Source organism: Pelobates fuscus, chromosome 2 (genome assembly GCF_036172605.1).
Source record: "Pelobates fuscus isolate aPelFus1 chromosome 2, aPelFus1.pri, whole genome shotgun sequence".
NCBI classification, from domain to species: domain Eukaryota; kingdom Metazoa; phylum Chordata; class Amphibia; order Anura; family Pelobatidae; genus Pelobates; species Pelobates fuscus.
Genome location: NC_086318.1, coordinates 25,276,826 through 25,299,646, shown reverse-complemented (window position 1 = coordinate 25,299,646; position 22,821 = coordinate 25,276,826). Strand labels below are relative to the sequence as shown.

The window sequence follows — 22,821 nt, the reverse complement described above, 5'->3', positions numbered from 1 at the left end:
GACCTAACTACTAGGGGTATAAGACACAGCAGGAGTAGACACAACATTAAAATCAGTAGGACTCCACCTACCACTGCCTTCAGCCCTCCAAACCACTCATACCAGCTACCAAACCAACTACTTGGATTATACCCTTTCCATACCTGAGTAGGCACATGCGCTAGTTTAACCATATGGCTAGTAAGCTCAGCTATTGCTTGCCCTTCGTCATCTATTTGAAGACAGCAATTGCTCAGGTTAAACTTCCCACATACACCTCCCTCTACTGCCAAAAGGTAATCCAAGGCTAATCTATTTTGGTAGACTGCTGTCCTCATCCTGGTGTTATGCTTCGCTAGAAGATTGAGCGCTTGTGATGTTTCGTTGGTGATAATCTCAACCACCGCCTGTAATCTTATAATTCGGTTGAGCATATAAATAGGGGTTCTGTAACCAAAGGTACCATCCTCAGCCCACGTGGCTGGCCCATAATAATCTATGATAAGCTGGGGAGGCCATTCATTATCTTCCCAGGTGCCTATCTCTATGGGTCCCCTTTTCTTCCTATGATTCACATCATACACTTTAACACCTAAAGTCTCACCTGTTTCAATTGGTAACAAGAAGAAGGATGGTTTGAGCATACCCAACACACATGCCCCTTCCCAGTCCTGTGGAAACTCCGAATAGGCTTTCTTACCACAGATCCAGTACAAATTTGCTGGGGCTCTCCAGGTAGATGTGATGGATAAATCAAACCACACATCCTTTAAATTGGCATATCTAGCAAACGGGTTAGATGGTTCTGAGACATTTGAAGCCGACCACCAAGTTGTATTCTTTGTATCATCATCATAAGCTTTTTGCCCTAGACAAGTTAATTCTCCTACAGAAGTGTTATACATTATTCCTTTCCTTGCTATGCATACATAACCTATGATGGAGGTCTTTAATCTCCACTCAGATTTACCTCTAACACTCATATGATAATCGGCTTGTGTAGATATTAATTGGTCAACTGCCTCAGAACCGGACATTACCTCCTTTGCTTCCCAAGGCCATTGGTCTCCCATGTTAGTACCTCCACACACATAGCAGTTGGTAACATTAAGACTACCGGCAATACTTTCGGCTAAATCGATGAACAGGTTTTTAGCATTATGGGGGATCTTATTATCTATACTCATCTCTTCATAAAAGGAATGGTATACTTGATGAGTTTGGGAGGATACCGTATCAGTCTCTATCCCTATAAACAATAATGTCCCAGGATCTAAACCCGTCCCGTATATCTGAAACCCAAATAAATTGCCATATTTGTCTAAGAACTTATCGGGGTTATTTATAAGTATATGGATGGGATTACATTCCATAGACTTACAATATGGGCTAGTCGGCAACTTAGTCACTATCATGTCTTTATCTACTGTCTGTCCCCAAGTCGCCCATCCCACACAAGACCAATATGGGCAAAAGTTATAGTCTTTATTTGGGCATCTAGGACTTACATATTTATTTTTACTACTGGGACAAATATATTTATCATTAGACCCATACGTCCTCTCCCATCTAAGATCCCCACATACATTCCACGGCTTTCTACCACTTGATATCGCTTTACACGCATCAAATAGCAGAACACCCGAAGAATGTACGGATTCTAACACCGTCTTATTAATTAGGGTCCCCTGAGGATCTCCATTCCTGAGAGTCAACCAAATTGTACGAGGTTGATACTCCGGACTGAAGCACTTAGGTTCTCCTACTCCTAAATGGCACACACTATAGTCTATATTTAAGTATCTACATCTCGATACATCTCCTTTACACTCGTATTGTGAATGCCAAATTAGGGTTTGGGAAATATGGTTACCTGTTCTCGTAGTCTTAATGCATACCTCACAGCTAGGAGTGTCGGTACCTCTACCTTCCTGAATATAAAAACACATATAAATAAACACTATCAAAAGCACATCTTTCGCCGTCATCCTCAGTCTTCGTCCGTGCGAAGGCGCCTCAGCTTCCAGGATGTGAGGGCTGCAGGGAATGGAGTTCTGCTCGTCTTCACAGGTGTCCCTTCGAGACTTTCCTGGCTTATATACTATGTGTTGGTAAGCGGACAGGCTTTATTATGGCCTTCTCACTCACGCACCAAATCCCAAAAATAATAAAATTTGTAATCCACAATAGTTCCTCGTTACTCCGACTGAGTAGTGCGTTTTAACCGGATCTTGCAGGGATTCTCTGGATCTGCTGTTACTTGCCAAGAATCGACTGCTGCTGGTTTAACCCTGGAGTGATGTATCCACGGAGTCACTTCGGCTACTTTTATCGCTGTAGGGGTAGACAAAAGAACAACATAAGGACCTCTCCACTTGGGCCCTAACGGTACATTATTCCACTCTTTAATCCACACTTGATCTCCTGGATGATAACTATGAACAGGGGGATAAATATTCACAGGTAATCTATCTTGTACCCATTTCTGTACCTCCTCCATAGTCTTACCCAACTCTACAACCTGCTGCCGGGTAATTCCTTCTCCCAACTGACTCAAATCCCCCCTTAAGTTACCAAGTACGGGAGGTGGTCGCCCATACATAATTTCAAAAGGAGAGAGACCCATCCTTCTGGTAGGGGTACTGCGGATTCGCAATAAAGCTATGGGTAAGAGAACGTTCCACTTAAGTTGGGTTTCCTGACACATTTTAGCCAACTGGTTCTTTATAGTTCTATTCATTCTCTCTACCTTACCAGAACTCTGGGGTCTATATGCAGTATGAAGCCTCCACTTTATACCAAGCATATGAGTCAGTTGTTGTAGGCACTGATGAACAAAAGCTGGACCATTGTCCGATCCTATAGAACAGGGTAGTCCATATCGGGGTATTATTTCTCGTAGCAGGAATCTTACAACTTCTCCTGCTTTCTCTGTACGAGTAGGACATGCTTCTACCCAGCCTGAATAGGTGCACACAATTACCAGCAGGTAACGATGTCCACCCGATTTAGGCATCACTGTAAAGTCTATTTGTAGATCGGACATGGGGAGTCCCCCCATAAACTGGACTCCTGGTGGCTTTACTGGTCCTTGTCTTGCATTATTTTTAGCACATGTTACACATCTTCGTACAATGGCCTGAGTCAAGTTGGACAATCTTGGTATGTAGAAATGTTTTCTGAGAGATTCTTCAGTACTGTCTCTCCCAGAATGTGTCCCGTTATGATAATTTTGGACAATTTCTACCGCTAGTGATGCTGGTATGACTATTCTTCCATCTTCTAGCTGATACCACTTGTTCTCCAAATACTTTCCTGGTTCAGTCTTTAACCACTCCTCTTCTTGAGCTGTATAAACTGGAGTCCATTGGGACAGTGGAGTTGGTATAAGAGCAGCTATATGCCCCACATACTCCTGTCTTCCTGATTCAGCAGCACGCTTAGCTGCACTATCTGCCATCCGATTTCCCTTGGTTACATCACCATCTCCTCTCAGATGCGCTCGACAATGTATGATACCGACTTCTTTCGGCTCCCACACTGCTTCCAATAGTTGTAGGATTTCAGCTGCGTACTTGATTTCTTTTCCTTCTGAATTCAGTAGTCCTCTTTCTTTATACAAAGCTCCGTGGGCATGAGTGGTTAAAAACGCATATTTGGAGTCCGTGTAGATATTCACTCTTAAACCTTCAGCCAATTGTAACGCTCGTGTTAGTGCTATTAATTCTGCCTTTTGTGCTGATGTTCCTTTCGCCAGTGGCCGAGCTTCTATCACCTTGTCTATTGTTGTTACTGCATATCCTGCATAGCGGATCCCTTCTTTCACATAACTACTGCCGTCGGTGTAATATTGAACATCGGGGTTCTGGATGGGAAAATCACGAAGATCTGGTCTACTTGAGAATACTTCATCCATTACTTCCAAACAATCATGTTGACTTTCAGTAGGTTGTGGCAAAAGGGTAGCTGGATTTAAGGTGTTTACAGTCTCTAAATGCACTCTTGGGTTTTCACACAACATTGCTTGATACTTGGTCATACGGCTGTTACTAAACCAATGATTTCCTTTGTAATCCAACAACGTCTGTACTGCATGTGGGACTCGTACATAAAGTTCTTGACCCAGAGTGAGTTTATCGGCTTCAGCTACTAGCAGGGCGGCTGCAGCTACGGCTCTTAGACAAGGTGGAAGTCCGCTGGCCACTGCATCCAATTGCTTAGACATGTAGGCAACAGGTCTTTGCCATGATCCCAAGTACTGTGTCAATACTCCCACAGCCATTCTTCTTTGCTCGTGTACATATAAGTAGAATGGTCGTGTGTGATCAGGTAGACCTAATGCTGGGGCACTCATCAAAGCCTTCTTCACATCTTCAAATGCCGTTTGCTGTTCTTGGGTCCATAAGAAGGGGTCGTGCTCTGTACCTTTGATAGCTGCATACAGAGGTTTCGCCAGTATCGCATAGCTGGGAATCCATATCCTACAGAAGCCTGCTGCCCCCAAGAATTCTCGCACTTGTCTTCTATTCTTGGGTATTGGTATTTGGCAGACAGCCTCTTTTCTCTCTGGCCCCATAATTCTTTGACCTTCAGAGATATGGAATCCCAGATATTTGACAGTTGGCAAACACAACTGAGCCTTCTTTCTAGACACCTTGTATCCTGCCTTCCAGAGAATGTGCAGTAGATCGTGCGTTGCTTGCTGACAGATTTCTTTTGTAACTGCTGCTATCAACAAGTCATCTACATATTGTAACAATACACACTCTCCTGGGATGGACTCGAAATCCAGTAGATCTTGACTTAGGGCTGAACCAAATAGGGTAGGTGAATTTTTAAACCCTTGGGGCAGTCTTGTCCAAGTCATCTGGCGTTTTGAGCCCGTTACAGCGTTCTCCCATTGGAAAGCGAAAATACATTGACTTTCTGCGGCAATTCGGAGGCAAAAGAAGGCATCTTTGAGATCTAAGACTGTGAAGTAAGTAGCCCCGCCCGGAATTAAAGCAAGCAGGTTATATGGATTGGGTACAACTGGATGTATACTAACAACCGCATCATTGACTGCTCTCAAGTCCTGCACAGGTCGATACTCATCTGTACCGGGCTTTTGAACAGGCAGCAATGGGGTGTTCCAGGGGGAAGTACAGAATTTTAGGATACGGATAATGTCATGATACCTGAAGGTCCATTAAACTTTAAAGATGTTGTTCCATTTGGTAGGAACGTAATCTGCGCTTGTAATTTTGATAGCATATCACGTCCCAGCAATTGGACTGGACATTCAGGCATATAAAGGAATTGATGTTTTATTACGTGGCCTCCCAATGTACAGAGTCGACTTTTAAGAACCGGTTTTTCAGCACTTCTTCCAGTTGCTCCTATCACAGTAATAGTCCTTCCAGATGGAGGAGCAACTAGATTAGTCACCACTGAATGTTCAGCACCAGTGTCGATCATGAACGCACTCCTTTCCCCCCCTATTGATACATCGACCATAGGCTCCGCTCGACCAAGGGGGATGGGGCCCGGTCGGTATCAATAGTCCTCCATGACCGTGTCAGCCAATCCTACGAAGTCCCTGCCTTCTCTATCGCGGGACCTTTGCGCTGCTGGAATATACCTGTCTTCCCTAACACTTCCTCTGTTCCCATTACTCCCTCTATAACCATTACTCCCTCCGGGGCCTCCTCTACCTCTCGCTCTGCCTCTAAAGTTTCCGTAGCCTGCCCTGGGTTGGTCTCTCTCGTACTGCTCTCTTTGCGGACATTCGTTCCTCCAATGCCCTTCTTCCTTGCAATACGCGCACTGATTCCTACTCAAAGGCTCCCTACTCCATCTACTATCGCCTCTATCTGGGCCCCGTCTATCTACGCCTGCGATCGCTACCGCTAGCATATCAGCCTTCTTACGCATCTTGCGCTCTTCCTCTTTCTTGCTTTCTGTTTCCCTATTCATATAAACCTTATTCGCTACCTCCATTAGTTGGGTGATTGACATACCTGCAAACCCTTCTAACTTTTGTAGCTTGCGCTTAATATCTCCGTAAGCTTGGCTGACAAAGGCGGAGTTCACCATTCGGGAATTATCTGCGTCTTCCGGATTAAAGGGGGTATACAAGCGGTATGCCTCCAATAATCGGTCATAAAAGACACTGGGCGCTTCATCGCTTTTCTGAATCACCTCAACTGTCTTCGACATGTTAATAGCTTTCTTTCCTCCGGCTTTCATGCCAGCAATTATAGCGTCTCTATAGGCTCTGAGTTGAACCATATCGGCACCATTTACGTTCCAATCGGGATCGGTGTTGGGATAATGTGTTGCGGCCCATGCTGATGGATTGGCTTGGTTTAAAGTACGGGCTTTATCCTCTAGTGCTTTAATGGCTGCTTGATTTATTCTTGTCCTTTCCTCATTGTTAAATAAAGTCATTAATAACTGCTGGCAATCAGCCCATGTCGGGTTATGTGTCTGTACTATTGAGGTGAACAGATCAGTCATAGCTTGTGGTTTCTCGGTATACGAGGAATTGTGGGTCTTCCAGTTTAAAAGATCGGTTGTCGTGAATGGGACGTATACAAAGACTGGGTCAGCATGTGCCATTTGGCCTGCGGCATCGATATAGGCTGGCCCAGGATTCAGACGAAGAGGCATCTGATAGTGTCTTAATTGTTGAGCACCGGTCAACTGTCGGGTCTGTATGGGGCTACGTGGAGGGGCGTCAGTCATAGGTTCCAGTCGGGGAGAAATAGGGTATGGGGATGTGGGAGCTTGGTTTTGGGAAAAGGTGGTAAATAAAACACTTCGAGTCGAGCTAGATGAAGCTTGACCGGAAGTCTGAAGTGGCGCCAAATCAGGATATTCGTTTTTAATGGAGGTTGGTTCTGATTCCGGAAGGGGAGATTTAGTACGAGGGGGGGTGGATCCTGTACTGGAGGAGGAAGCGGAAGTGGATGGGGGTAATGAGGGGAGGGTTGCAGGACTTCCTGCGTTTGCGTCACTTCCTCTTAACGGAAAGTAAGGGGGCGGCAAAGGGATCTCGGACTCAGGGGGCGTGTCCAAAATGGGCCTAACACCAGTCCTAGTGGACGAACAAGTCCTAGCTACCATGAGGCGACATTGCTCCTCGTGGCATGTCCGGAGCCATTTTGGCGAGTCATTTACGGCCTGTCTCCAACAATCAACATAAGGAAACTGGCCGTAAAGTTCAGGCCTACCTGATACAGCCACGTGTAAGCGCTGTACCAGAGTTGGATCCAAACTGCCACGTGGCGGCCATGCCGCAACCAAAGTAGGCCACTCCCTAGTACACAAAGTGACCAAACGTACAGGAGACATCTTAACCCCAAAATCACAAGTTTTGAATCCCTTTTTAAAATTCTTCACCATACAACCTAAGGGATCCGGAATCGTTGACTGCGACGCACCCATACTTAACAATGGAACGTCGTTGACAACGAATACTATACACGCGTACTATTCAACAGTCACACCCGTTTCCTCTGGCAACAGCACCACGTGGTACGGTTACCAAGTGAAACGTACACAATAACAATAAACACTCAGGGAATTCCCGTACACACACAGCTGTTACACCAGTCACTAGATAATCAATATTATGCCCTTTGGCGTAACTCTACAGTCACCCACGCTATAATTCTCTATATACGAATTACCCGTCTATAACACACCCCAGTAACATCGTCTTTTACAAATAGCGGTTACAGTACGGTTAGCATAGGTCAAAGCACAAGTTAAGGTCACAATACAATTATTAGTGGTTATGGTGTTAAACATGCAATGGACGACAATGATTAGTACTTATATACAGTGTCAGTAAATATACAGGGTTATGGTACCGTGCACTATAATACAGCAACACACTATTAACACTCTCGCTAGACGGCTGAGCTCGCGCTATCTAACAAGATATACACTTTACTAAACAATCGTTAACACATTTACAATTCCCAACTAAACTATTGGCCAGTACCTTGATGGACTACCTAAAACTATATACACCCGTTTTGGTTAGCCACACTGCCCAATCACCACATATAGCGAGCTAGAGAACCGAATTTACACAGGCGCCTCTTAGTCGCACTATCAAAAGTCTAGTGGGTTCCAAATTTACACGCCTTCCCACTTAGCCAAGATAGGTTGAGAGCTAGCGAACCGAATTTACACAGGCGCCGCTTAGTCTCCCGGTCCCTCCGACCTAGCGAACGTAATATACACCCTAGAACGCTAGTCTAGACAAGACACCGGTGTCCGGCTAGGGCTATTTACACCAGGACCCCGCCTGACTAACAAAATCAAACGGTCTGACTAAAGAGCGTTCGATCGAGCGGTGCGCCTTCGCTCCTTCCCTCCGACAGAGGGGGCAGATACACAGATTCAAAACCCCTTTGGGCCTACCGCACAATCGGTATACCCCTAGTGGGTCCTGCCGTCTAAAACAGCAGTTGTCTTACCTCCTCGTTCCTGAACCTGAGTTCACACTCATCGACGGGGACACCCCAGCACTTCTCACGTAGAGGCCGATGATCTCCTGGACAACAGACCAGTGGTGCCGAGACGAAGGGAGGTCCACGCAGAAGTTCAGGGGTGCAGCCGTAGAGAACGTGGGCAAAGATAGACCGTCTCACGCCTCTGCCTCTCAGCTACCGTTGAACGATGAGCTTCCCGGCCAATGCACCAAATGATACCGGAGAAACTGACGGAAGCCAAGCACAGAGAGATGGACACAGGTTTCTTCAGGAAGGAAGAGATTCTTTATTGGATCACCGATCGGGACTCAGAGGGACTAACGTCACCAAAATACAGCAAGTTCTGAGCCCCGGACAATAGTGCAGGCTCCTTATATAGGCACATAACTCCTCCCATATTAAGCTCCACCCGCACATTCTCTTAACCAATCAACACAAATAAGAATTAACTTCCTGTTTGACCGCATGGCTTGTCCAGCACAATGGAGGAGGGGGAATACTACATCCTGTATTCTTGCACATGCTCCGTACACTACTGATCGTATCTTGCCTCGTGCAACCAACTGATCGATACGTCAGCATATGCACGTACACATGCCACGTGGTAATCTCGGCCTACTAAATTTATTTTTACCGAGATTCCACCACACATCTGACCCTATGTGATGCGTACGTCGACCTACAATTCCTAATATAAAATCACATGCAATTCACAGCTATCCAGAGCTGCTGTCCATCTTGGTGGAGGAGGAAATGATCCTCTGGGAAGTATGTATGATTTCATCACTACAATCTGTGTACTCGAAGGCGGCCATTTTCTGTGGATGATAAGGTGACTTTAACTCCTTAAGGATGGAGGTAATCTTCCAAATTCTGAACCAAAACCTTAAACTTGTTTGTTACAATGTAGTTGAAGGGTATGTCTTTAAATGCTCCCATATATTATATGTAACAGACTGCTATATTTTACTGTTTTTACTTTACGTTTTGAGATATTGAACTTTGCCCTTTGCCCTGTCTTGTGAGGAGGAGGGTCTAGGATGGCAGGAAGAAGAGGACATGGGAGAAACCATGTTCTCTGAGTCTGCTATAAAGAAAGTGTGTTCCTACCTGTTTCAATGGTCTACTACTGCTGGGACAGTGAGATAATAACAGGGGAAGGCTAATGCACTGCAACTACAAGAAGTTGGAGACTGTCTACTGCTCTGCTAGGAGAATTAGAAGACTGTCATTTTATGTTCAACTCCCTGCAGATTTTGGAACTTTCTGCAGGAGTGTGAATGAGTTCTTGCATCCTGACAGCAGAAGGAAGAGAAAGGATTGCCATTGCTGTTCTGCTGCTGTCCTACATTCTGCTGGATCTCTCTGGAAATATCTGCAGTTACAGAAGTTACTCAAAGGTACTGTCTCCAGATATTGCTTCAGGATTCTCCCTTATAACTGTACCTGGGTAGTGTTACCTACACCTAAGGGCCCCAATGTTGTGCACATATTTACCTGCAGGTACCTATAAGTTTAACTGTTCAGATGTAGTTATTAATGTTAATAAGAGAAGTTTGTTGTCTGCATTCCTGCTGCTAAAGACTCTTGTGACTGTTTAAATTAGCCAGGAACTGCTATATGTGGCTGTTATATGTGTATCTCTTTAACCACAATACAGTGTGTATTTCCATGTCTGTATTTATTTCATGTCTCTGAGTTATTAAGTGGAGGGTACTCATCTACTCAGTGGGGTGGGTTTCCCATAAATAGAAGTTGCACTGAGTGGAGGCACTGCGTCAGAACAAGATGTCCCGATCTCCCAACTATAGCGGAGGCTTAGGATCCCTGTCAGCTACAGAAGAAGGTGTAACTGCTGCCAGCTACGGCTTGTTGCCAGGAGCAGGGCAAAAAAGGGTTACATATATATTGATTTTTAAAGGACAAAAATTACTTTCTTTTAATATCCTATATACTATTTTGAGACCTGAGCGGGATTTAGCAGAGGGCCAGCAGTTGAGTTTCTCTAAGCATCTGTTTTTGCTTCAATAAATTTGCTTAGATTCTTCCTAAATTAAAAGGGTAATCCAGGTGTAACCCCTTGCTGACTTGCGTACAGCTCATCCATCATTCTGGGGCTACTACAAATGGCCCTAGCTGGCAGAGGCTAGACCAAGGTATGCATTGATAACTGGTTCTCACTGGTTGGGAGCAGGGATTTAAAACAAAAGAAAAACCAGAATAAATTGGGGTAAGTGCAATAATATCCATGGAAGATATTTCATGCAAGATACAAGGAAATTAATGGATCCATATACGTTATCATACTTTATCCCAGTCGTTCAGAGAATTGATCTCCTTTTCCAAGATATCTGCTGAACCCACTCCCATCTTATTGCACATATCCACAATGATCTCTTGGTAAACCGCGGCTAAGTTACGAAACTCCAACGAGATCTGAAAAGGAAAAGAACACATCACATAAAGCACAGGATTTAACACATACAGGTCCATTTTACAGAGCAGGAGATCAACAACAAATTGTTTGTCATAAATTACATGTAATACGTATTAATATCTATGTCTGCTTTTTGTTTGTTACATTTCATCGTCAGATCATAGTAATAAAGAACTTTGAAAATGTCTCACGTAACCAGATCTCCATCTTAATATGTTTTCATCTTTTGCAGGTCCTCAATTAAAAACACAAACATTATCTCTGGTTTAGAAAAGAGAAGAGAGTTAGTCTTTTGAAGCTGAGAAGCCATGCCGATCTCCTCTTTAATGGGGTAGATCATTGAGGTACCCCAGTGTATTTCTGTCACATGCTGGTCGAATCCCATTGTAGATCAGAAATTCACAAACTCTTATAGGACTTTATCGATGATTCTTCAAACTAGACAGAACATTCGGAGGATTTACTATTGTTGAACGCAATTTGTTATCTTGGAGAAACAAGCTGGTATAAAAGTATTGTCACAGTGTTTATGCAATTTAAATTGCACTATATGTTAAGAATGGGCTATAAGGATAGTTTTGATACAGAATACTTAATTAAATGGTATATCACGGTTTAAAAAATGATGTATGCTTATTACAACACAATAACACTAGGATAATATTCACTAGAATGTATATGTGAGGCGTATGTTAAGATTAGGTGTTTTTTGACACAAAAGCTTTTGGTAATAATTTTTTTTTCTGTAATACCAAAAGGGGAAAAAAGAGAGAAAGAGAAAAAAAAAAAGGTAAAAGGAAAAAAAAGAGAAAGATACTATAATAAATTAATGCCCACTCACCGTTTCTTACCCCTCCTTCTGTGGAATTTCCACAGGTATTCCAAATTCTTCGAGAAATTTGGTAACCCATTGCTTATAGTACATGGGAAAATGTAATGCTTAATGTAGGTGAAAGTTATATTTTTCACCCTTTGTGGTTTGTTGATTTTATATGTGTACTAAGATGTGCAATGTTTGGCAGGTCACAATATTCAGTTTAGAGATAGCAATGAAACAAAACGAGTGAAACGAATGATATTAAAATATCAGATTACGAATGCTAAAATTAATGTCAAGTTAAGTATGGAAGAGAAATGGCCAAAAGGCAGTGGGTCCTATAGGACAGACCAGGGGTTAACCCTAAATGGTGAAGGAATTGAAAGAAAAGAACACAGTCTGTCCACATATGTATGCATACATACATCGATATCAAAGCAACAGTCGAAAAAGAATAATGATAACTTTATTAAGTAACACAAAAACTGAACTATGTACAAAAGAGAGGGGGGAGGGAGAGACAGAAATATGTCTGATGCGGAAGCACCTAGGTAGTTAAAAATATATATATAGAGATAGGCCTATATATATATACACAGAAGGTTTCTTAGATAATAGAAACCGCTGAGGACCAAAGGTACATATAGATGCGGACATTGCAAGGCCTGCCAGTACATTCTCCCCTCCAAATTCGCTACATCCACTCAAACTCAGGTCTCCGTCGAAACCAACACCTTAGTCAACTGCAGTACCACAAAGATAATATATCTTATCACCTGCAGTTGCAGGATACAGTACATTGGAAAAACCTTCCAACAGTTTAAACGGAGAATCCTGCAACATATCACTTCAGTAAGGAATAAGGTCACACCCACACCAGTGGCCAGACATATCCAAAATTTTCATGAGGGGAACCCTGAGAATCTAAGATTTCAAGCCATTGAACAACTACTCCCTAACCCGAGGAAAGGGGATTTCAATAAGGCGCTGCTACGCAAAGAATCTGAATGGATCTTCTCATTCAAGACCCTTTCCCCCTATGGTCTTAATGAGGAGTTTAATTACACTCCATTTATCCATTAAACATTTTCCCTACCCACTATATTACTACCTGTATAACTCCCACAGTAAAATCCTATCTATTTATTTATTTCCGTCTCTTCTGAATGGCATGGTTTACTGATGTGACAATTGACAGTATCGTGGAGTCCACATAGGCATTTACCATGCCACACTTCACTGATGTCGTCCTACCTATGTCTACCATCATACTTATTCTTTCATTAAGAAGTTTTCACCAAAGTATCTTTTCCCAACCATGGGCATGTATCAGGCTGACATTTATAGCACCCTGTAAATTTTCACTCCACAACTGCTGGAGTACGAATCTCATCCTGACTACCTAGACAAGGCTCTCACTACCTATGCCGAGTTGGAACAACGCTTTTCCATACCGGTATGAGCCTTTCCGGCCACCGTAATCGAACTCCTCCCCCTGAGACTCCCTGGAACCAATCAGGGCTCTTGGCGGGCTATTTAAAACTAATTCATCCGGGAATTCTTTTCCCCTGACGAGCCTGGCATTCTCCCAGGCGAAACGCGCGTCGGGCAAGACGCTGGAGAGATCCTTACCTAAACGTTACCGTCTGACACCTGCTTTTGGGTGCCCAGACCTGTCGCCCCACTACTACAAAAGTTGGGCTTGTGTTATTTAAACACCTACTCTGATCGGATAAATCAATACCCGATCCCATATTAGCTAGCACTCACTCACAGTATTCTGTTGCCGACCAAGGCATAACATTCAGTACTGTTGAGCACTACATAGGCACGATTGCTAAAGACTTAGGACACACTTTATCTGTGTCCTCCTATTTCTCCTCTTTACTATACCGGGTACCCAAGAAGGCACCTTTCCTTTTCCTCCACTACGGATTTTTACACTTCACTACATGACGAGGAGGGATTTTGGCCCCTTATCACACTATTCACTACCACACATACGATACCCTTGCCCGAATTCTACATTTTTCCGGGCTCATCATATGACTAAACTAGTATGGTGTTAAGTGGAGGTGTATAAACGGACACACTCTTCCCCACTGAGTGATCCTCGTCAGGTTGGCAGCGTTTTGGAATTAGTCAAAAGACTGACATCTAACTGACTAGTCCCACTGTACGGAGTGTTAGACTGGGACAATGTATCCCCTGTAGTTCACAGACCAATTACTTTGTTATCCGCTCAGCCTACCCTTACACTTATCCCCCTTCTCTCCCTCGGCAAGAAACTTTATTGTTCCGAGGAGAACCGTGGGGACAACCGCAGTTACTGAGCTCACAGGCACCGTGTTAACCGCTCAGCCAACCTGTATATTATTTTTCTCCTGTCTCTCTCGGCAAGAATTTTATTGCTCCGAGGAGAATATAGGGAAAAATCGGAGCTACATCGCTCTAACGTATATTTCAGTAACTACTATTTTTACAAGTAATCCTGTGCAACTACCACTGTTTTACTCCGTTAGAATCACTGACAACCCAGGAGATTCTAAGGGTATCTGCAGCCAGGTTCCACTTATTGATGTATGCATTACCCTTATAGAGGTGTTTTACTTTCTTTCTCTCTCGGCAAGAACTTATTGTACCGAGGAGGAATATCCCTTTCACCATAGTGGTCCTGCATACAGCCGCTTACCCTGCCTAGTCACACAGTACCATTACTGTATCACTCGGCAAACCTCTCATGGTATTGAGGAGATCTAGAGGAGTGCCCCAGCTAGCGGTTTCTATTATCTAAGAAACCTTCTGTGTATATATATATAGGCCTATCTCTATATATATATTTTTAACTACCTAGGTGCTTCCGCATCAGACATATTTCTGTCTCTCCCTCCCCCCTCTCTTTTGTACATAGTTCAGTTTTTGTGTTACTTAATAAAGTTATCATTATTCTTTTTCGACTGTTGCTTTGATATCGATGTATGTATGCATACATATGTGGACAGACTGTGTTCTTTTCTTTCAATAATGTCAAGTTAATGCACAAGGCTTGAACACTCGGTGGAAGAAACAGATGATCTATGATTCTTTCATTAATAATGGAATCCAGAACGGTTTCATTCAAGAAACACACTGGAAACGGTCAGACCCACAGAAATAGGGGGGGGGGGAGGGAGTATAAATCTGTTTTTCAAGCTCCTCTTGATAACAAGAAAAAATGTGGAGTTGCGATAATTTTTTATGCCAATTTAAAGTTGGAAATTATTCTTCAGGACAACAACTCGACAGGCAGATTTTTAATACTAGTGTGCAAAATAGAAGATACATACAGATACAGATACAGATATATACACTTGTAAACGTGTATTTACCTAATGTAAACCCAACTTCATTATTTGCTAAAATTTTGAGTAGAATAGAAAAAATAGCAAAAGGTGTTCGTGATTTTAACTGTGTTTTCTATCCAACAGTAGATAAAAAAAATCCAATCACCGGCTTAAATCTGAAAAAACTATTAAAAAGAAATTAAGCAGTATATAATTTCTATGGATTATATGACACTTGGCGGGTTATGCATCCTGAAGATCGAGATTACACCCATCTGTCTAGAGTACACAATTCATACTCTAGAATTGACTTATGCTTAGTCAATGCCAGCACATTAGAAAATCTAAATAAAATACAACTCAAAGGTAATACTTGGTCTGACCATAGTTTGATAATATTAGAATTAGGTAAATCTACACCCAAGGGATTAAGTACTTGGAGATTAGATACTTGGAGATTAGATGACTCTATATTGGAATTGAAAGAATATCAAGATAGGCTAACTAAACTATCCAGACTTTTCTGGGAGGAAAATTCCTCTCTAGATATTAAAGATTCCACTTTATGGGCCACCTATAAAGCAGTAATGAGGGGCTACTTTATTAAAATTGAAAAACAAATGAAAAAAATAAGAGATAAAGATCTAGCCGATTTATATATATCATATTTTAATCTTTTAAATTTGAATAAAAAACAACCTTCTGGGCAGAATATAATAAAGTTATCCAAATTGCAAAATAAAATTAATTTAAAAGTAGAAGAAAAGATTAAAAAAAACTTTAAATAAATTGAGACTAAATGACTATTATCAGGGAAATAGAGCAAGTAAAAACTTAAATAACTTAAGAAACAAACTACAAAAAATAGGATAAATAAATTGATAGATAATCAAAATATATACTCTATCCCTGAAACAATTGGACAAAAATGTAATGATTTTTTTATCATTTTTTATCATTTATTCTATAACCTGAAAAAGATAAAATAATCTGACTGACATTAATATTCCAAAAATCTCTATTTCAGATCTTGACTCCCTCAATAGTAATTTCAAATCTGAAGAAGTAGAGAGAGAAAGATACCAATTAGAATTATTTAAACTCCTGGCCCTGATGGATATAGTAATTACTTTTATAAAATTATGAAAAAATAAATAGTCTACCCTTTGACTGCTTTATATAATGAGATGGCTAGCAGCTCCAAAATCCCAAGAGAATTATTACAAGCCAACCTTTTACCTATACTGAAACCAAATAAAACTGATACTGATTTTGGTAATTGTAGACCGATTTCCTTGATTAATGTTGATGTGAAAATATACACTTCAATTGTAGCATCCAGATTAATTATTAATAAAACTATCCATTCTGCTCAAGTTGGTTTTATACCAGAAAGATCTTTAGAGAGTTGTACTAGGAGAATCTTGGATGTGCTGGAACAATCAGAAAATCTGGAGATACCATTGCTGGCTCTGTCCTTAGATGCTGAGAAAGCATTTGACAGTTTCCTAGATTCAGTTTTAAGTGCCTTTGGGCTTGAGGGGTGGATCCACAGTGCCATTATGGCTTTGTATTCTGAACCCATGGCAAGAACAGTTGGTGTAAATATTTCAGCAGGATGGTTTAATTTGCAAAATGGCACTAGGCAAGGATGTCCCTTGTCACCTCTTCTTTACATTCTAACAATAGAAACTTTGGCAATTAATATCAGAGCAAATCAAAAGATTAAAGGACTTCCAGTTAAAAAAAGGAAGCCAAAATATCCTTGTATGCTGACGATATTTTATTGACACTTACATCCTCACAACTGTTTCTTCCTTGCCTGATACAAGAAATAAACAGGTATAGCGATATTTCTAATTATAAAATAAAGGTTTCTAAATCAATCGCACTAACTGGGTGTCACTAGGTGTGACAATCCCAGCTCACATTATGAACACTATGGAAATAAATATACTTAACCTTCTAAAATATACTAATAAAATGTAAAAAGAATGGCGGATGTTAGGTCAATACAATAAATGCAGGTAAGGTCAATACAATAAATGCTTATATTATGCTGAAATGGTCATACCTGTTCAGAATGCTACCTTTTGAAATGCCAGAAAGCTGGTTAAATATGATTCAATCCAGTTTTCAGGCATATATATGGAAAAGTAAAAAACCCAGAATAAGTGCTAAGGTCCTATCGAGAAAATATAGAAAAGGAGGCCTAAATTATCCTGACGTAAGAAACTGCTATTCAGCTAACATAATTAATCACGTGCATAAGCTGCAAATTGACACCTCTAACAATGAGATGTTGTATGAATTGGAATCCGTAGCGGCAGGAAGAGATAGGTTAGAATTCAATTTATGGCTTAACAGTGATAAAAAAGCCACGGATCTATTATATAATAAGTATTTAATGTTATCACAAACTATTAAAGTTTGTGATGTAATAAAAAAATGGCTGAAAACTATACATACGATACCTAAAACTTGCCGACTAGGGGGGTGGAGTCTGACCGCCAAGCCAAACAGACGTGCGGGGAAAGAGCTCCTGGCGGGCAAGTGAAACTGAAAGCAATATCAGCGGCTATATAGCCCAACGACTCCCCACGGTGTGCTACCCACGTCGGGAGTGCACCAAGGACTCGGGGGATACCCTTCTGAAGCCAGTCAGGACATATAAACCGAGAAGCAATCTGAGGCCTGCGGGAGTTGGTGCCTGCGGGAGGCGGCAGCTCTCTTCGACGCCAGAATCCCCAGCAACCACAACTGACCTCCTAACCCCCCCCCCCGGACCAGTGGGGGTTATCCCGGTTCCCGCAAGACACGCCGGCAAACTACGACAGCGAGCGAGCAGGCATACATACTTGGAGCACTTCCAAGATGGCCGCCTGTCAAAAGCCACAGAGAGGACCCACGAGCAACCGATTACAGCCTTACTCCCTAGAAGCCCTCGACCGGCTTTGCTCGGCCTTCCACGAGATGCTGCGCAGCAGGGGTATGTCCTCTCTTCAAGCGGCCCGGGCGGTGGCCTTGTTGATCTGCCCGGAGAACCGCCGATGCTACTATGGTGCCCCACTGCAGGCATTCCAAGCGGGCGTCTGCCCAAATAAGCCCCGGCAAGCGCGCAGACGGAAGAGAGATCGCACAACCCGGGCACATACATCCGCACAAGCGGTAAGGAGAATGCCGGTCAACCCGAAAGTCCCAACAGCATGCTGAAGCGCAGCACCTCTACACACCAAGCAGCGGCACAGGAGACAACTAAGCCACAACAAGCTGGGGAGGGACCCGAAACTGGGGAATCCAGGGGCACTACCGGAGCTGGCCCTAGCCGCAGATACACCGCACCAAGGGGCACCAGGAGAGACACGCAATTAAATGGCCGAATCTTCCCAACATTGGGCATAGGCTGAAGCGCCCAACATGAACTGTACGAGAGACATGCTGCGCAATACCAGGGCATGCTCAGTATGCTTAAAGGTTATGTTTTTGTAGTATTCAGTTTGTTTATATACTTTTGTAATGCCTCATACTAGCTATGTCCAGATTTAATACAGATGGGTTAACACAGAGCTGCAGGGGTTAAAGCTGACTGTCTCACTCCTCTATTACATAGCCTGATGCACCCCTGGCCCCCATGTAAGCAGACTACCAAGTTGTAACCACCCTCTGCACATCCCATGCAGCTCAAGCTCTCCTGCCAACATGAGCATCTTAATATAGGGTAGCCCTTATCATGCCTAGAATACATTGGTACACCAAAAAGGTATAGCCTGTTTATAAACCCGCAGCCATCTAACCACCATGACCCTAGGTTGTTTCGCTATTGGTAACATGCCCCTCAATAGCCCATAGAACGCTATGTACCCAACGTATGGTATCTTCAAACTATTATAATGCTGAAAATCCAACGTATAGTGTCTTCACACTGTTATAATGCTATGACTCCAACGTATAGTATCTTCACACTGTTATAATGCTACGACTCCAACGTATAGTATCTTCACACTGCTATATTAATTCTAACATTGTTCCTAGCTTGTCTCAACATATATAAGAAAAATTGTGCAACTCTCTTTCATGTCACTGTGACAAAAACAATTATCAACTCACGTGTGCTGCTGTGGCACTTGACACTTGTTTGTAACTATCTAAGCACAGAAAAAAAAAACTTGCCGACTAATTACTTTACAAGATAACATGCAAGATATATCCTTGAAAAACTGGTTTAAACATGGCTGGCGAATTGATGAAATTCTCCAAGTAGGTCAAATATTACCTTTCGTAGAAGGCTGGCGAATTGATGACATTCTCCAAGTAGGTCAAACATTACCTTTCGTAGAAATTATGTCTAAATTACAAGTACCAAACAAAGAACTTTTTGCGGCTTTGAGAATTAAAAAAATTCTTAATAAGGCTATACTAAATAACTTGACTAAAATCGATAGACTAATAGAATCGATTTTTACTTGTAAAAAAAATTGAAAAAGTTACCGCAAAAGCCATCAATATTATTATTATTATTTTATTATTTATATAGCGCCAACAAATTCCGTAGCGCTGTACAATGCGAAGATCTAATATTATTCTACCTCTGTTCTCTGAGGGATTTTGCACATTTGTTTCTCCCTAATTACATTTAAAAATAGCAGTAACATGTTTTTACCCCTTATGTAAGTAAAGCTTAGTTCTGCCCGGGAGGTGTCTTGTGTTTCCTAGGGCCTGTTGTATCCCGTCGGCCAGGGCCGCCACCAGAAATTTTGGGGCCCCTAACTCAGCTCAGGGTCTGGGCCCCCTGGGGCCCGCCTCCAAATACCGCTCACTGGGTCCACACACAGACACAAACGCACACACTGATACATACTAACAGACACACATACTGAAACAGACATACACGCATACAGGCATACATACTGACACACACATACTGAGACATACACACAGGCATACATAGTGACAGACAGACACACATACATACAGACACCTACATACATACACACACACACACACACACATTCATACATACAGACACTGACATCCATACACACATACATTCATAATGGCATACAGACATACAGACTGACATACATGCATATATACAGACATACTGACAGACATACTGACAGACATACATGCATACAGACATCCATACACACATACACACAGACCTACGTTCATAATAATATGCAGACATACATTCATACTGACATACAGACATACATATATACATATATAATGACATACAGACATACATATACACATACATAGACATACATACATGCATACAGACATACATGTATGCATACAGACATACACAAACATACATAGACAGACATACATACGTAGACATACATGCATGCAGTCAGACAGACATAGACATACACACAGACATGCATCCAGACATACATACATACATTCATACAGACATATACATACATACAGACAGACATACATACATAGACATACACACAGACATACATACATACACACATAGACATACGGACAGACATAAATGCATGCAGACAGACATACATACACAGACAGACATACATACATACACATACATGCATCCAGACACACAGACATACATGCATACAGACAGACATACACGCATACAGACAGACATACACGCATACAGACAGACAGACAGACAGAGACATACAGACAGACATGCATGCATCCAGACAGACATACATACATAGACATACATGCATACAGACATGCAGACATACACGCATACAGACAGACATAGACACACAGACAGACATGCATGCATCCAGACAGACATACATACATAGACATACATGCATACAGACATACACATACAGACAGACAGACATACATGCATACAGACAGACATACATACACAGACATGCATACAGAAACACATGCATACATACATACAGACATACACATACATGCATACAGACACACAGACATACATACACATGCATACAGACAGACATACACATACATGCATACAGACAGACATACACAAACATGCATACAGACACACACACATACATGCATACAGACATACATACAGACAGACAGACACACATACACATACATGCATACAGACACACAGACATACATACAGACACACACATACATACACATACATGCAGACAGACAGACATACACATACATGCATACAGATACAGACACAGACAGACATACATACATACATACATACATGCACACACACAGCTCATTTTCCAGCCACCCTCCTGTCTCTTACCTTTTCTTTGCAGGAGGGTGGCTGGGGATGATGGGAGTCGGCGCTGCTCCCTCTTCATTGCTGGGCTCTCCCTCTTTACGGCTGGGTGGGCGGGCGGGCGGGCGGGCGCGCTCCTCCCGCGCGGAGTGAGCTGGGAGGAAGTGAGCACTTCCTCCCAGCAGCACTTGCGGCTGCTTTTTTTTTTTTTTAAAGGGGCCCGGTCGCGCTATACAACGCCCATAGCGCTGACCGGGCCCCTGAAGGAGGGGGCTCATCGGGTGGCCCTAAGTGTGTGGGCCACCCGATGGGCCCCACACTGGGGCCCGGGCGGCCGGGCCCCCCAGGGCCGCCGGGCCCATGACAACTGTTATGGTTGTCATGCCCTGATGGCGGCCCTGCCGTCGGCACATTGGTTGTGGTGGTTTTCGAAAGCCCACATCTCTTCATACCAATCCAAGATCTGTGTGTCTTGTAATCCTATATAATATATAATATTCTTATCGGACCAAAAGCCATTAGGGATTTTAAATAAATGGAAAAAGGAGTTGGATGTGGAAATTAATTCAAAGGATTGGTATCGTTTTATAGACCTAACACAGTGGGTTGTTTCCTTAACTTGTATGATGGTCATATCTCTAGTATGTATCCAACTGGTTCTGTCTCTGTATTTCACACTTGCTGAACATTTCTAAATCAGACCGTTTGTAGTTTGTTTTGCAGCCTGCTATTTTCTGGTTCGAGCAGCAAGTTTAAGCTAAACGCCTTTTTGAGTTTAACCCATTCTCTACAACATAGTATACTGTAGTTTCTGTATGTTAACTCTTTCTATATCAAATCCCTCTGATTTCAATGTCTGCTACCTTTTTATATTTGTGCTTCTATTTTCTGTAACTTTTCTGTTGCAGTTTACATTGAACCGTTTTGATTGCTGAATATGGATATTGTAATTGCTGTTTACATTTTCCATCGATCCTTAATATACTCTTTACATATAAAAAAGTAAGCAGGTTTTCAACTGCAGACATACGTTGAGACCAACAGACTCTTGTTGGTCAAAACATTTGTGGTCACGTTTCCAGTAATGGCAGTTCCTCTCACTGTACTCTATCAAACAATAATAAAAAACATCTACTGTGATGATAAATGCAGTGGACAGAGAGAATAATGTGCACTGCACTTCCAGACCCCCGAGACCACCACTCTGATAATCTACGTTAGCTTTAGTGCTAGCCATTACTTTGCCATGATTTCCTGCACATGAAATCAGTTCTAGTGGGCAATGGTGATGAGACAGTAGGAATTTGCATTTGGTGCCAGTCTGTGCCAGCAGATAATTATATACAGATCCAAATATAATAATGGAGTTTTTTTTTGTCGTGAAAAAAAGCCAAAAACAAAAAAACACTACTACCAGAAATATGTTGATGCTTTTCCTTGCAAACTAAGGATGGGTCACCAGAAAAATGTTGCTAATTTGCCTAGTTGAAGTGCCTCTGTCGCCTTACCAAAAAAAAACTGCTTTGTCTCATGTATTTTTCCTACACTTGACAATCTTGTCAAGATTG

At 42.3% G+C, this 22,821-nt stretch overlaps 1 protein-coding gene across 1 annotated transcript in view; it reads right to left on the bottom strand.

The window, feature by feature from the left end:
* Positions 1 to 22,821, bottom strand: part of LOC134586101 (squalene synthase-like) — a 55,644-nt gene that overhangs the window by 8,563 nt on the left and 24,260 nt on the right. Inside the window, exon 4 of the mRNA XM_063441611.1 lies at positions 10,773 to 10,901. Coding sequence (XP_063297681.1) covers positions 10,773 to 10,901 — 129 coding nt within the window. The remainder of the gene's footprint in view (positions 1 to 10,772; positions 10,902 to 22,821) is intronic.